Source organism: Chenopodium quinoa, unplaced genomic scaffold (assembly GCF_001683475.1).
Source record: "Chenopodium quinoa cultivar QQ74 unplaced genomic scaffold, ASM168347v1, whole genome shotgun sequence".
Classification (NCBI taxonomy): Eukaryota; Viridiplantae; Streptophyta; class Magnoliopsida; order Caryophyllales; family Amaranthaceae; genus Chenopodium; species Chenopodium quinoa.
In genome coordinates, this window is record NW_018744626.1 from 5,842,272 (window position 1) to 5,857,381 (window position 15,110).

At 32.9% G+C, this 15,110-nt stretch overlaps 1 protein-coding gene across 1 annotated transcript; it reads left to right on the top strand.

Annotated features, from left to right (window-relative positions):
* The first annotated feature begins 4,350 nt into the window (after nucleotides 1–4,350).
* LOC110700688 (PLASMODESMATA CALLOSE-BINDING PROTEIN 3-like) lies at nucleotides 4,351–10,004 on the top strand. The gene is made up of 4 exons (XM_021878272.1): nucleotides 4,351–4,637; nucleotides 5,061–5,300; nucleotides 6,050–6,083; nucleotides 9,237–10,004. Exons 1-4 carry the CDS (start codon nucleotides 4,583–4,585, stop codon nucleotides 9,601–9,603), a joined length of 696 nt encoding a protein of 231 aa, XP_021733964.1. The 5' UTR covers nucleotides 4,351–4,582; the 3' UTR covers nucleotides 9,604–10,004.
* The last annotated feature ends 5,106 nt before the right edge of the window (nucleotides 10,005–15,110 follow it).

Below are 15,110 nucleotides of genomic sequence, written 5' to 3' on the forward strand. Positions count from 1 at the left end.
TCAAGGGATACTCAAGTTTCTCGGTCAGGCCGCATACAAAAAATTATGACTTGAGTAACCCCTCACCGAGAAACTCAAGTAAAATTGTGACTCGAGTAACCCCGACAACTTGAGTAACACTTGACCGAAAAACTCGAGTAACCCTCGACCGAGAAATTCAAGTAACCCCGGAAACTCGAGTAACCCATGACCGAGAAACTCAAGTAAACCTTGACTGAGAAACTCAAGTAACCCCTGTCGCACGATACAACATGCGGTATATAAAAATTTGCGTTGATTTGGTATTCTAAAAGTTATTTAAACAAATTAAATAAGACTCCACTTAGGGCCTGTTCTCTTACATTGAAATTAAGACTCCACTTAGGGCCTATTCTCTTACGTTGAAATTCAGTTCAATTCAGTCCAGTTTAGCTCAGTTCAGTTCAGCTCACTTCAATTCAGTTCAGTTCAGCTCCTAATTTCCTTCTCTTATAAAATATTCATTTCAGTTCAGTTCAGCTTAGTTCAGTTCAGTTTAGTCTAGTTCAGCTCAGTTCAGTTTAGTTCAGTTCAGTTCAGCTGAGTTCAGTCAATGAGAACAGGCCCTTAACTATGTTTTTTCTAATATATTGAAAATAATTTTAAAGATAATAGCGTGTAGTTTCCAAATAGGAAATTTTTTAAGAAACAAAGCAGTGTCATTACAGCTATATTTATATACCAAAACTGACAAAAACATATTTTTTATTATTATCAGGGTGGCTAACACGCACGCGGCATAACTAATCATGTCTTGGGAGCTCTTTCTTCTTGTCTTAAAGTCAACTATAGTCGTTACAACTTACGAGTAGTAATATTAATGAGAGGGAATGTGTATACAAATATTTTTAGTGGTATAATTTTCCACCAACTTAAATTTTTATTTTTTATTTTTTTTAAAAAAGACATAACATCAATGAAAACAAATCTATCAAATATATATAATTATTACGGAGTAAGTAAATAATTACGAGTATACCAAAAATGATTAATTGACCACTTTAATGATCTGTTCATATTTACTTATTTTCAGTTCAGTTCAGTTCAGTCCAGCTCCAATCAGTTCAATTCAGTTTAGCTCCAATCAGTTCAATTCAGTTCAGTTCAGTTCAGCTCTTAATTTCCCTCTCTCATAAAATATTCATTTCAGCTTAGTTCAATTCAGTTCAGTTCAGTTCAGCTCCAATCAGTTCAGTTCAGTTCAGTTCCAATCAGTTCAGTTCAGTTCAGCTCAATTCAGTAAATATGAACAAGCCCTAATACGAGGTTAAGTAAAAAATAAAAATAAAAAAATAAAGTGCAACCAAAAAAATGAAGGGTTAAATTTTGTGAAGGACCCAATGTACCTATTTGTAATAAACAATGTCCCTCCCACGTCCGGCATTTGATGATCAATAAATTAATTTGAAATTTTTACTACAAACTCCAAAATACAATTACAGTTCATAGTTGATGAGAATCCAAAGACATCACTTGTGTAATCCTGCTGCACTTTTTTGTTTTTTTTTATTTCCAGTTTCTAAACTCTTTCTTTCTATTTTGAGCCCACAAAATTATGAAAAGACAAAAGAACAAACTAAAATGAAAAAAAAAAAACCTTTACCGACTTCCCATAATTACTGTATTTGGCTTTATATTTATTTTTATTTTTTAAATTTCATCTTGGGTTAATTATCTCCTTGAAATAGGGAAAATAAAATCACAATTTATAATTAATTAAAACTATGAAACTCAAAATTATAAAAGCCTGATGATTTGTACAAAACACAAGAACATGTAAGACTGAAAGTTCAGTCAAGTGTTTAATAATAGAGTGCTTTTTAAAAATAATTAACATAAACACTTTTGCCGTTTGATGATAATCTCCTAGGGACTGTAGTTTAATGTATGAATTGATTTTTAAGGATTTCGCATTTTTGCTTGGTCGGTGACTTATAAATATTTGTTTATCATTATAATGTTCAAAGCTATAGTGCTATGCAACTTATGTGATTCAAAGTAAAGTATTTATATAGTGCAAAATTGAGGAAATACTACTACGTAATAAAATATAGATAAAAAACAATTTAACGTTCCACATAAAATTGCATTTAAAACTCATACGAGTAATCATTATTATTATAATTTTTTATTTATATATAATGTTAAGTACCAAAAAAAAAGCATTAAAAAAAATCCACCTTATCAAGAGAATTCCTAATGTAACCCGTAATCATTATCTTATGTAATCTATGGGTCTGTTCTTTTTAATTATTTTCACTTCAGTTCTTAATTTCCTTCTTTCATAAAATATTTAGTTCTCTTGTTAAAAAAAAAATATTTAGTTCAGCTCCAATACGTTTAGTTCAGTTTAGTCGGTCATAATAGACCCTATGATCTGCCAAATATGAAGTACAAAGTACTATGAATTCGCATAAGTCATAAGTAATTATTACAGGTACGAGTATTCCAGTAATATTTTTCTAGCTTGTTTATTCCATATGATTGAAAAAGAAGAACACAAAATAGATAACCTTAGCTCCAGGCCTCTAGTAAAGAAGTTCCATTAAAATGCATTGCTCTTTGGGTTCCTCTTTCAACTTTGTACTAACTATTGTTATGTGAGCTTTTTAGGTAAGAAGGTACATCTTATTAATTATTGCACACTTAGTATTTAGTAGTTTTTTTTATATAGTATTTTACCTAGAGTTGGGCACGAGCTATGCCACAAGCCCACAACCATGATAGCGTGTTTCGTGCTCAAGTGGGTCTCAACACCCAAATCAAGCTAAGATATACTCCTAGTTATATTGTGTGTTGATCTTTTATAAGTAAAGCTTATATATGACCCACGAGGCCATAACCTATGGCATAACTCTTATGGTGTGTCGACCTTATGACAAACTTGTGTTAAGTTGAACCATTTTTATGTCGTACTAAACAACCCTCTTATTTGTTTTCCTCGACAATTTTTTTTATTTCCCTTATATGAGCTTTAGAATTATACTATAAATTTTTGTTGCTTTTCACCGTTTTATTACATACATACTACTCCCAAATACAAGTTTTCAAGAATTGAGTAGATTAAAAGATCAATGAAGTACTACCTTCGTTAAAGGTACATCTCAGCTTTTTGTCAAATCGTTATACATAATCTGTGACGGAGGTAGTATAAAAAATTCCAACAGTAGCATTGGTTAAACCACAACCTCAATTCAAAAATAGACAAGAATCAAGTTAAAAAACAAAAAAGGGAAAGATTTACCGAATGAATGAAATATTATTGTTAATGTCAAAAATCGAGTATTGCATTATTATCGTTCATATATTGCCGTTGCCAATCTAATTTTAAAAAATTAACAGGAGTGTACTACAAAAGCAAAGAAGCCGACATTTAAAAAAGAGCCACCACAAGTGTACCACCGTTTTGTGCTGTCACTCTCTCCTACCAATCTGCCATTAATATCACTTATTTTATTTTTATACGGAGTAGTATTTACCTTTTTTTTTTTAAAAAATAAAATTATATGGGTATTTCTTATGTTCTCTTTTAGGACATGTTTTAATTTACTGAACTGAGCTGAACTAAATTGTTTATGAGAGAAGAAAATTAGAAACTGAATTGATTGGAGCTGAACTGAAATTAAGCTGAAGAGAACATACCCTTAATTATAAATTGAATGCTACATTAAAATTTTATGGTCTTCAAAATACAAATTTGATCATGTAGAGCAACACATCACCTACAAATGATTAAATAATAAATTAATACTTTTATTTAGATTTAATCGTTTGTTCAGTAAAATTAAGGTAAATAAATCAACAAAATATCTCAGTCAACCGGTATCCGCATTTAATAAAAGTTGTTGACTTATTTACAAAAATAATATTCATAACCAATTTTTTCGTTTATCACAAAGATAAACTTGTATTTTCTCCATTTAAATACTTTGTTTAAAGTTTAAAGTTCAAACATTACGATTAAAAGAAAACGGAAAAAGTACTTAGTAACAATAATAATACTCCCTCCATTTTTAAATACTTGCTCAATTTCTCTATGCGCGGAGTTTTAGGAGATTGTAATAAAATATGGAGGTAGTGGGGTTGGTGGAAGAATAAAAAAACGTAAAAGAAAAAAGTAGTGGAGAGAATTGGAGAAGAGAAAATATATGTTGGGTCCACTAGATGTGAAAAATTAATTAAATATTGTAAAAACTTTTTAAATAAGAAAATAGAGCAATCATTCAAAAACAGCCGCAAATAAAAATTAGAGCAAATATTTAAAAACAGGGGGAGTAATTAAAAAAATTGTTTTATGGGTCCTTAAAAATGAACCTAGCTACCCCATTTCCAAACTATTTGCTCACATACACACATCCCTATACACCATCACTTTGGCATCCCATCACTTCCTCTCTACTTTAAAGGATTTCACCTCCCCTTTCATTTTCCCCTCATTTTACTCTCTCTCTCTCTCTAAAAATCCCTACTTTCTCTCTCTAAAATCTCCACTTTCTCTCTCCTCAAAAGCATAAACTTCAGAAAAAAAACCCAGTTTAGTTTTTTCTTTGTTCAAGCTTCATCAATGGCTGTGCATCTTGTTATTGGTCTGCTCATCTTATCTATGGCTGGTTACTCAAGTAAGCTGCTCACTTTTTTCTTTTGTTTTTACATATTTCCTAAAATAGTATCTTTTGTTGTTTTAACTAAATTTTTTCAGGTATTCCTTTGTTTTCCTTGCTAAATATAGTAATACTCATACTAAAAGTTTTTGTTCTTCAACTTAGTTCTTGCTCTCTAATATTCTTAGAAAATAATATTTTTTCAATTAATTACAGTATTTGGATTTAACCTTATTTTAATTTATTATTAGTAGAAATTGTTAGATTTGTGAGAGATACGGGTAATTTTTAATGTCTCACAACAAAATAAATTAGTGTTACACGAGTCTTACCAACCGACGGGGTTGGGGGTAACTTTTAATGTCTCACAATAAATTAGTGTGACACGACAGTGGTCGTGGTCATACGAGTCGTACTGACTAACCCGGGTTTTAAATGTAGGTGCCAGTTTTTGTGTATGTAAGCCAAATGTAAGCCCAAACATGATGCAGAAAGCAATAGACTATGCTTGTGGAGCAGGAGCAGATTGTAAACCAATAAGCCCAAGTGGTCAATGTTACAATCCTAACTCTATTACAGCACACTGCTCTTATGCTGTTAACAGCTATTACCAGAAAAATGCTGCTAAAGGTGCCACCTGTGATTTTAGTGGTGCTGCCACTCTCACTAACTCTGACCCGAGTAAGTTCTTTCCACCTTTCTTGTTAAATAATCTCAGTTTAATACTAATTACATGATTATAATGTTTGTTTTGGGGACTTATTGTTAGTTGTCATGTCTCTAAATGTTGTTCCTACTTTGACGGTGTTTTTATAATGTTGTTAAATATAGGTATGGTAAAAAAAAAATGGAAATGAAGTGTGAATTTGCCAATTTAACCTTAAATTTTAGAATAGTGGCTATGAAAATATGCAAAAAAAGGCTTATTTGGTGAAATTCTTGTTATATGTGGACAACTTAGGTGTAAATTTGAATCTAGTGGCTTCTATGCTATTATTACTAAAAATGGGGTTAGAAAGATATGGAACTATGGAAGTATAAGAAATCTAGAGGTATCCTATGTTAATTCCGACTTTCGAGTCAGCAAAGCAGGGAATATCAAATGTGACTTCCATGAGGTTGTTTGCTGCATTCGAGTATGAATATATGACTTTATTAACTTGTTATCAATCTTTAAAACTTGTTATCAAACTTAAATTGGTTTAATTACCTTCTTATTGGTTACTTTTTGTTCTGGTTGGACCATAGAGGATAAAATTGTTAACTTGTACTCTTAAATTGGCCTATTTATCTTCATATTGGTTATTTTTTGATTGAATGTCAAATTTGATGTAGTAGAAGATAAGAAACTTTACTCACTTTTTCTTTCCCAAATGGTGGTTGCTGACGCGATTTTTCATTTGTTCTCTCTTTTGTGTTAATTCTTACAGGTGGTGGAGGTTGCTCTTACTCAGCTTCATCTGGGTATGTCTCATTTTCGCGTAATCTGTTTAAATATCGTTATTTTCGTGGGTTTATGATTTTACATAGACCATCAATAGTTGAGTCACTTGGTTGGCATGACATACATTCCTTGTTAACTTTATTGAAGATTAGATAAAGAAAGCGGTAACACCCAATTAGAAAACATCACATATCTAGTGTTGTTTAGCTTGGATTACGTGGATTAGTATGATTGCTCGTGTAATTAAAGAGGGGGAACAACATTTTAAAACGATAATTACATATAAGGACTGTCTCCAAGGTTTCAAAAAAATACTTCTAAATAGGGTCCATTTGGAGTGAGAGATAACAAAACTGACATAAGTTGACTCGTCTAAAATTACCCCCTATATCTCTTTACCTGTCCTTTGTGGTATCCGGAAAGTATTACCTCATCGGAAAAAGTAGTAGAGGGGGAAGGAATGTTTCGGATGCATTTAGAAGCCATGTGTGAATGGACTATGGCTCATCAACGGAAATGTCAAACAAAGTTGTTTGGAGATGTAACCATTCATCAGTCAAAAATTTGGAAAATTGACCTTTCTAAATGTGTTTTGTTGCATTATTGATTTTGTAAATTATATATTTAGGAGGTACGTTAGATGAGACTGAAATTTGTTTATGTGATTCTTTAGATCATGTATTGTGATCATAAAGTATTGATATATTACGTAGTAAGAAGCTTTTATCTCATCATAAAGGTGCCTTAGGTGGCATGTCATTTTTATGATGTCTCCGTCGCTGTATTTGCTAACCCTGCACATATATACATCCCCTTCCCTTGGTGGCCTTAAATTATGCATTGTTGTTTGATAAACTTGTCTACTTTAGTTCAAAGGTGGTCCATTGAAAATTATAGCCGTTCAATTTGTTAATATGTTGCTTTTTTCTGAGTCAAAAAAATGCTTGAAACCATCTCTATTATTTCAAACAATTGCCTTTTCTTTCCCTTGTTCAAAGTTTTGGAGCCCAGCTCAAAAGATTCTAAGCTCTAAAGCAAACAAAGCGGTGGAATACATCCATACAAAAAACTCCTTAGTTGTAGTATTGTGTTTGTTCATTAATTATGCATTAATTGGTTGTTTACATAAATAATAAGAATGATTTGGCCGGTCCGGATTCGAGATGATATAATTTAAAGAGGGAGCTATTCATTTGATTATAGTATGAATCTAAATTAAAGTAAGAGTTTACTTTTTGTATGATATGAGTAAGACCTTTGCCTAAAGCCTTCACTTTTTCCTATGGTGGATAGATTGAGCATCTTCTCCTTTAATATCATTACTATGATGAGAGCATATCCTTTTCAAACAGTTCTGGTACAGAGTAATCTTTCGTTGCACTAATATTGCCCCATTTTTTAAACACGGCGTCTTCCCCCTTACAACCATAGAGAAATATTAAACTCTACATGTTTTTGAATAAACTAGAGTGAATTAAAGAAATGAGACTACATTAGTGGGACGAAGTGAGTGTGGTAAAAATAATCTTAATTAAAAACAATCTTAATCAAATCCAAATTTCCTTTTCACACTTGGTAATCACAATCATTTTGTCATTTTGCAATTTGCTGCATCAAATCCTTCATGTATGATTACATTTTTGACTCACCTGTCAGTGTTTTAAGGGACAGGTGGCTTGCACTTTGATGAAAGATAACGTTTTCTACTTTATATCTAACTAGATTAAACCCCGTGCAATGCACGGTTGTTAAACAATTCTAATGACAATAAATTTTACCTAAAATAATGGATATAAATATTATAAATATACTTAGTAGTACGGGCAATTTGTTTTGTTAGGACATTTACTTTAGATTTTATACAAACTAAAAGTCATAATTTAATTACAATAATTTTTTTTTTTAGTAAGTGGTTTTGGAGGGAAAACTTTTTATAATATTTTGCCAAGTGTTCTCTAAGTTTCGCCTTTAGTATAATGTAATTGATGAGTTAAATGTGCCACGAAATTTACTGTGTTAACCTGACATAAAAAGACAGTTTTACCCCTCTTATACATTTCCAATAATACCCTTGGAAAAAAAGGTAATCATGCTGTGTCACATGGATGATTAAAGTGGCACAAAACTGTACCATTTTACAGTGATTTGTCAGCTTTCGGATAATGCTGGATTTTTCTATAGATGCAACTGTATATACTTGATGTTAATCTTTTTGTGGCCACTTCTTTTTCTGTCTTGGATATTTTAGATTCCTCTAGTGTTGATAAGCTGTGTCTAGAATGCTCTGTCTACTATTGTTTGGAACTGGATTATTATATTAGGTTAAATGGCCTCAATTCTAAGACCTTGGAAATGTTAAGAAACTTAGGATTAAGTCGTTCGGTTTTAAGTTCGTGTCGTTATTCTTTGGGCAGGCTATCTAGTTTACTGCTATGTTGACGATTAGGAGACGTGTATAGTGTCTACTTATGAACTATAACGTTTGTATACTCTTCAACCAAAGCGGAAGCAGGGGACAGTTTATAGTGTGGTTACAGGTTACTGTGGTATGAGGACTCGCGTAGTTCTTAGTTTGGCCCGTAATATTGTTGGTGTTTGATTATAGTTTTGCACATGGGACATCTTTCTGGACCTTGGCATGTGTTTGATCATGTGGGATTGTCTTTGTTTGTTACCTTTAAAATAGGAGCTGCTTACTTGTAATTTGGATCATACATAAAAGGCTTTAGGAACCTATCATTTAATTTAACAAGGATCCTCTAAAGCTACTTCGTACACTGTATTAGGTTTCTTTTCAAAGTGATGACAAGGTTTACTTGTCTTCCTTGTTTAAAAGGCATAAAAGTAAGCATCTAAATCTTTTATCATATATATATCTTCCGGCCTTTTGCATGATTGAAAGCGAAAACATCTTTTCTCTTCATATAATTTATTCAAGTGACCGGACTCGGTAGATGACCTCTATGAAAATCTTATTATAGTAAAGGAAAAAAGCATTGCCTTGTATTAACTATGACATTGTTCTGTTTGACCTTGTGATATGTCTTATTGTACATTCTTAAAAAATTTCATCAATTTTTAAGTGCCTTGAGCAAATATGTGCCTAGATCTAGATGTCATTTTCAAGTGTGATTTCAAAAAATGTTGATGGACTTGTTAATTTTGTGAACCAGTGGCTCTCCTACTTCCGGCGGTATGGGTGGTACCCCTACCACAACAGTGCCTACAACTTCTCCTACTACACCAACCTCCACCCCGATATCTGGGTCTGGCTCCACCCCCGGTGTAACTCCAGTTTCTGGTGGCACCGGTGGTATGGGTGGTACTGGCACTGGTGGTGTTGGCATGAACCCAGGTTCCACCTCTCCCTACAATACTTCACCAAATTCAGGGAACGGGGTACTTGGTGGGGTTGGTACCGGATTAGCTCCTACTGGAAGCTACGACGACAGCCACGCTGGAAACAAGCTTCAAAGCATGAGTTCAGGCTTGATCCTTACAACACTAGCGATCTCAGCCATCGCGCTTATGTGGAATTGAAGGATGGATCTTTGCAAGTAATGATGTAGTACGTGCCCATGTGCAGGATTTGTGGGGCAAGCATGTGAATTAGCACTACTTATTGGTTTTCAATCTTTTCAAAGTAGAGCAAGTCATATGTATGATGCAATTCTAAGCTTAGTAGGGTTATTTTGTATCTTCAACCCATCCTTCACATCATCTTTTAGGGATGCTTGTTTCCTAGCTCTCTTTTCGCATTTTCGACCACGGATTGTTAAGACGTATTATTTGTTCTGTATAATCTAGATCTAGTTAGGAAGGCAGAGAGAGACTACTAGTATACTACGTACCTATTAAATATTGTAAGCATCCCTGGGTTGTGTAACTTATGTAGGAAAATCTTTATTATTAGTAGCCTTTTTTTTTATTTTTTATTTTTATTTCTAAATGTTCAATTATTGTGTGTGTATTTAAATTATTCTGATTTCATGCTGTTTTTTGTTCTGTGCTGCTTTCTTTTGTCGTAAAGGGCAAGTATGCTGTTTTATGGCATGGTTAGCACCATTAGTGGGGAGCATGGTGGGGAGTGGGGTCCTAATTTTGACTTCTTGTACTAGTAGCAAGAGGTCCTTTACATATCGAATCAAAATTTCGCATCATACTTTGTTGTCTCTGATACTCCCTCAGTCCCGCTTAGATTGGCTCGTCTTATTTTTTGTTTACTACCTCTGTTGTTAAAAGATTTAGCGGGGTTACCGTTTGTACATTAATAATTGAGAAAGAGTGTTAATACAGTAAATTTGTGTAAGAAAGTAATGAAAAAAAGGAAGTACTCCATAAGATAGTGTGAAGGTGAGTATGAGTAGAAAAAAGTGGAAAAAACAAGAGGCCACCCTTCCCCTTCCCACCTTATTCAATGTCATACTGAATTAGGTTGATACAAGTATATTTTTCCTTGAAATTCGATGGTCTTAAGAGGTTAATCATCATCGTCGTTTGCAAATATGAGAGACCATAAACAACCGGGAAAGAAGATGCAAATATGAGAGACCACCCTTCCCCTTCCTTCTCTTTCCGGCACCATCTCCTTCACTGCTAATCAAACACACCTTAGAATGCGGATAATAGCACCTAACAGCTGCTGCAGGGACATAGTAGTCTATAAAGACACATGTAATAAGTAGTAATGCACAAGGTAGTATATGCTTATTGCATTTCTGAAGATCAGCAAGCTATTGCAATATACGGGGTTGATCTCATTCATGTCATCTAATAAGTAGCTTTAAGCAAATACGAAGTATTGGTTTGCAAATTTGCAGCAAGTTTATAGTTCTTCAGAAAAATCTTGTACATTTGCAGATATAGGCAGCTCAATAATATATCTAGATCAGTTTCTTTTGACTTCTCCAAGTATTAGCTGTTATATGTATGTTTATTTTTTTCTCAATTGTAAAACTGATACATCATGCATTTATATTGAAAATCTTCCGATTTCTGAAGCTTTTTAGAATTACAAATTTGTACCTCAGAAGTGACATGAACAAGCTAACTGTAAATTGATTCTCAAAGGCTTACAAAACATCAAAGATCACGGTGCAGGAGTCATGCAACCATTGACTACACATTTTAAAGCCACACAAGGTACAAATAGTATGTAAACATCAATGTCAAACACGACATATAGATACTACTTCGTAGTGTTGTACCCTTATTAAGAGTGAATTGTACCGGAGCTGATTAAGAGTTGTGAATTTAACCGATATCCAAAGAAATTAAAATGTTCCCGGGTTAGTTTTTACCAGCTACCTTAACGAGTTAATCTTCAAGCTGGGGAATGGAAATGGAACCGGTCACTAAAGAACTAATCATTCAATTGTAGAAGAGAAAGTATGTTTGGAAAAAACCGAAACATATCATCTTGCACGATATGATTGTTGGGAAGACACCCGTTTTTAGAAGATAAGCAATCACTCCTTAAAAAAAAGGTGCACAACATTACAGAATTTATCATTCAAAAAGACATATACTTATTGGGAGTTGTATCAATGATTTACTGCCAAGAAATATCGACGATTTGGGCTTCTAACAAGTTGAATGAATAAGGCCCGGTTTTATTTTTGGAGTCCAAAAGATTTGGTCCTAGTTTCCCTTTTTTTTTTTTTTTTTTTTTTGGTAAAACATAATTTCTCTGAGGCCTTTTTATAATGCGTAGTATTGTAAGTAGGGGAAATGGGAAATCAATTATTGAACACTAAGATGTGAGGGGTTGAACTATAAATAGAGTTGAAATGAATTGTTTGTATGAGAAGAAAATTAGGAACTGAACTGAACTTAAATCAAGCTAAACAGAACAGATCCTTAGTCTTGTGCAACTGTGCAAGTCACAAAAAATAAACAAAGTGGGAATTCATGAAAATTACTTCCTACAAAAATGGGAAATTTTTATACTTATAATTTTGTATACTTGTTTGGTTAATGCCAGAAATTTACAAAGGTATAAAGTATTTTTTTTTAAAGTAAAACATGTCCTTTCCACACGCATTTTGTAAGTTGGATAAAGTAAGGCATGTTCCGATTTATTGAAAACAAATGAATTGAACTGAATAGAGATGAAATGAATTGTTTATGAGAGAAAGGAAATTAGGAACTCAACTAAACTGATTGGAGCTGAATTGAACTGAACTGAAATTAAGCTGAACAGACTAGACCCTAAATGGACAATTTAGCTAAAATAACTCAAACACTAATGACACTACAATACAACATGTCTTTCTTAGGGTTTATTGGTTCACCTTATTTTTTCTTATTTTATCTGATCTGATACGGATCAGAGTTGGTCTAATCTGGTATGATCTGATGTATTTAAAACAATTGATTTTATACAGTAACCCTGTTTTTTTCACTTTTCTACGTTGTGTCCCAACACATATCACTTTCTACACTGTAACCCCAATATATTTTTTGTTTCCATACGGTAACCTTGCCGTTAAAATATTCCGTTAGCGGGGCCCACTCTCCATTATTAATATTTTTATCGATTTGGGCGTTGAAAAATATTCCGTCAAAGGTTTTGAGGGCTATTTTTGGTCTTAAGGAACCAAATTGAGCTCAGATTTGGCAAAAAAATAACGTAAATGCCTCGTTTTGCTTTTTAAGAAATGTCTCGATTTACGTGTTCATATTTTAACCAACAAAACGAGACATTTACGTTATTTGTTTGCCACATCTGAGCTCAATTTGAACCCCTAAGAGCCAAAATAGCCCACAAAACCTTTGACGGAATATTTTCTAACGCGCAAATCTATTAAAAAATATTAATAATGGAGATTGAGCCCCACTAATAGAATTTTTTAACGACAAGGTTACCGTATGGAGATAAAAAATATATTGGGGTTACAGTGTAGAAAGTGATATATGTTAAGACACAACGTAGAAAAGTGAAAAAAAAAATAGGGTTACTGTATTAAAAAACCCAAAAATTAAATAAAAAAAAAAGGTAAAAAAATGGAAGAAATTTTTTTTTTTTTTTTTTGACAGCAGAGAAAAAGGGCTCAGCCCCTAGATAATATAGTAATACATAAACAGTGAAATAAAGGCATAAGTCTTTCTAATTTGCTGATGACTCCTCTAGCATCTAAAGCCCCTGTAAGATCTCCCTGCATCCAGGCCTTCAGTCTTCTGTCCTTAGTGAAAATCTTCAAGTGCAACTGCTTCATGTTCAGAGCCCAGATCACTCCTTCAAGCAGTGCTTCCATCATTTGATTAGGATCCTCCATCCCGTTCTGCTGGGTGTGACCACTGTATGTATAGCCTTCGCTGCACACAAGCTTCCAATCCCATCTTCTGTCCTGTCTGCCCTTGACATTGCATAGTCTCAAGGTAGCTGTTCTGCACTTCAAGTTCCCGGCAATAAGCTGAATAGAATTGTCTTGTGTCTGCTGTTCACACGTTTTACCTGTAATTTCAAACCCCGGAGGCATATCTTCCCCAGGAGCTGCAGTAGTAGATTCCCCAGCAAGATTACACAAGCTGTTTTTGTGGGATGCAGCCACTCTATATTCCATTTTCTTGATTGTAGCCAGAGCACTTTGCTTTGTGTTCTTGAAAACCAAGCTATTCCTTGCCTCCCAAATGCACTCCAGTCCAGCAATAAAAAGTGCATAGCTTTCCTCTAGGCCTCTCTTCTTTTCACATAACAGCATTTGCCAATTGAAGATCCAATCTGCAATTGGAATGTTAGCCTGATGGGAAACATCTATTCCCAACTTACATCCCTTCCAGACATGACTAGCAAAAATACAATCCCTAAACAGGTGCTAAAAAAAAAATGGAAGAATAAAGCATGTAAGATGTATAAAGTGGAAAAAAGTAAGGTGGTGGCTTTTAAGATTCTTAAAACCATAGGTTCAGGTCGTATGATACGGAGTAGTAGTTACACGTTTCGTAAATTTATGGTCGCAAAACTTTCCAAATTTAGCAAATTCTCCATTTTGTCTCATAAATGGTAAACTATTGTCCAAACTGACCCTTGGTTCCCTTTCAACAATTGGTCTTGTATGGATCCTGTCTACAATAATTCCGGTCTACAATAAATTATTATAGACCCAAAATTTGACACTTTCAAATGATATAATTACATTCTGGATGATATAATTACTTTTTTAGACGATATAATTATCTTTTTATAAGTCATATTTTGAATTATATAATCTCATATTAAACCATTTAATGAGATTATATAATTATCTTTAAGATGATAAAATTTAAAAATCATCTTTTGAATGATGTAATTTACTATTTGATACTTTTTATAATGATAAATTTACTTTTTGAGTAATACATTTACATAATAGTTTCAGGATGATATAATCACTTTTGTAATAATATAATCACATTTTGTATGATATAATCACATTCGTATGGTATACTAGAAAGTTGAGTATACAAATAATACAATAAGTTATTGTAGACCGGGTCTATTCTAGTCTTTACCCCCTTTCAATAACGTTTTGTTATTATTTATTGAGTTAAGTTGAACTGGACTGGACTGATTGGAGTTGAATTGAACTAAATTGAGTTAAAATCTATTAACTATTATTAAAACAGAAGATGATGACATCATTACTGCCCACGCGTAGTTCTCTTAATAAAAAATTTCCCGCCTAAATGCAATGATGATGTCATCATTTTATTTTTGTAGAGTACAGTTGTCCTATTTAACATTTTTAAAAATTTATATATTAGAAGTTTCTATCTTACAAATAAAACATATCAATTTATCGTAGGAAATTGAAATAATTTTTAATAACACGCTAATAAATGATCTCCTACATTAAACTAGAATTAGACGACGTCGACAGATATTGTATCATATTTTTGATGAAAATAAAAGATTTTAAATTACAAAATGTATGTAATTCTTATTTATATTTATGTATAATAGCGATCTATTATTAAAATATACAAATTAAAAATAAGTATAATAGGGTTCTAACCTAGTGAATTATTTATGAGAAAAGGAAATAAAGAACTGAACTGAACGGAAA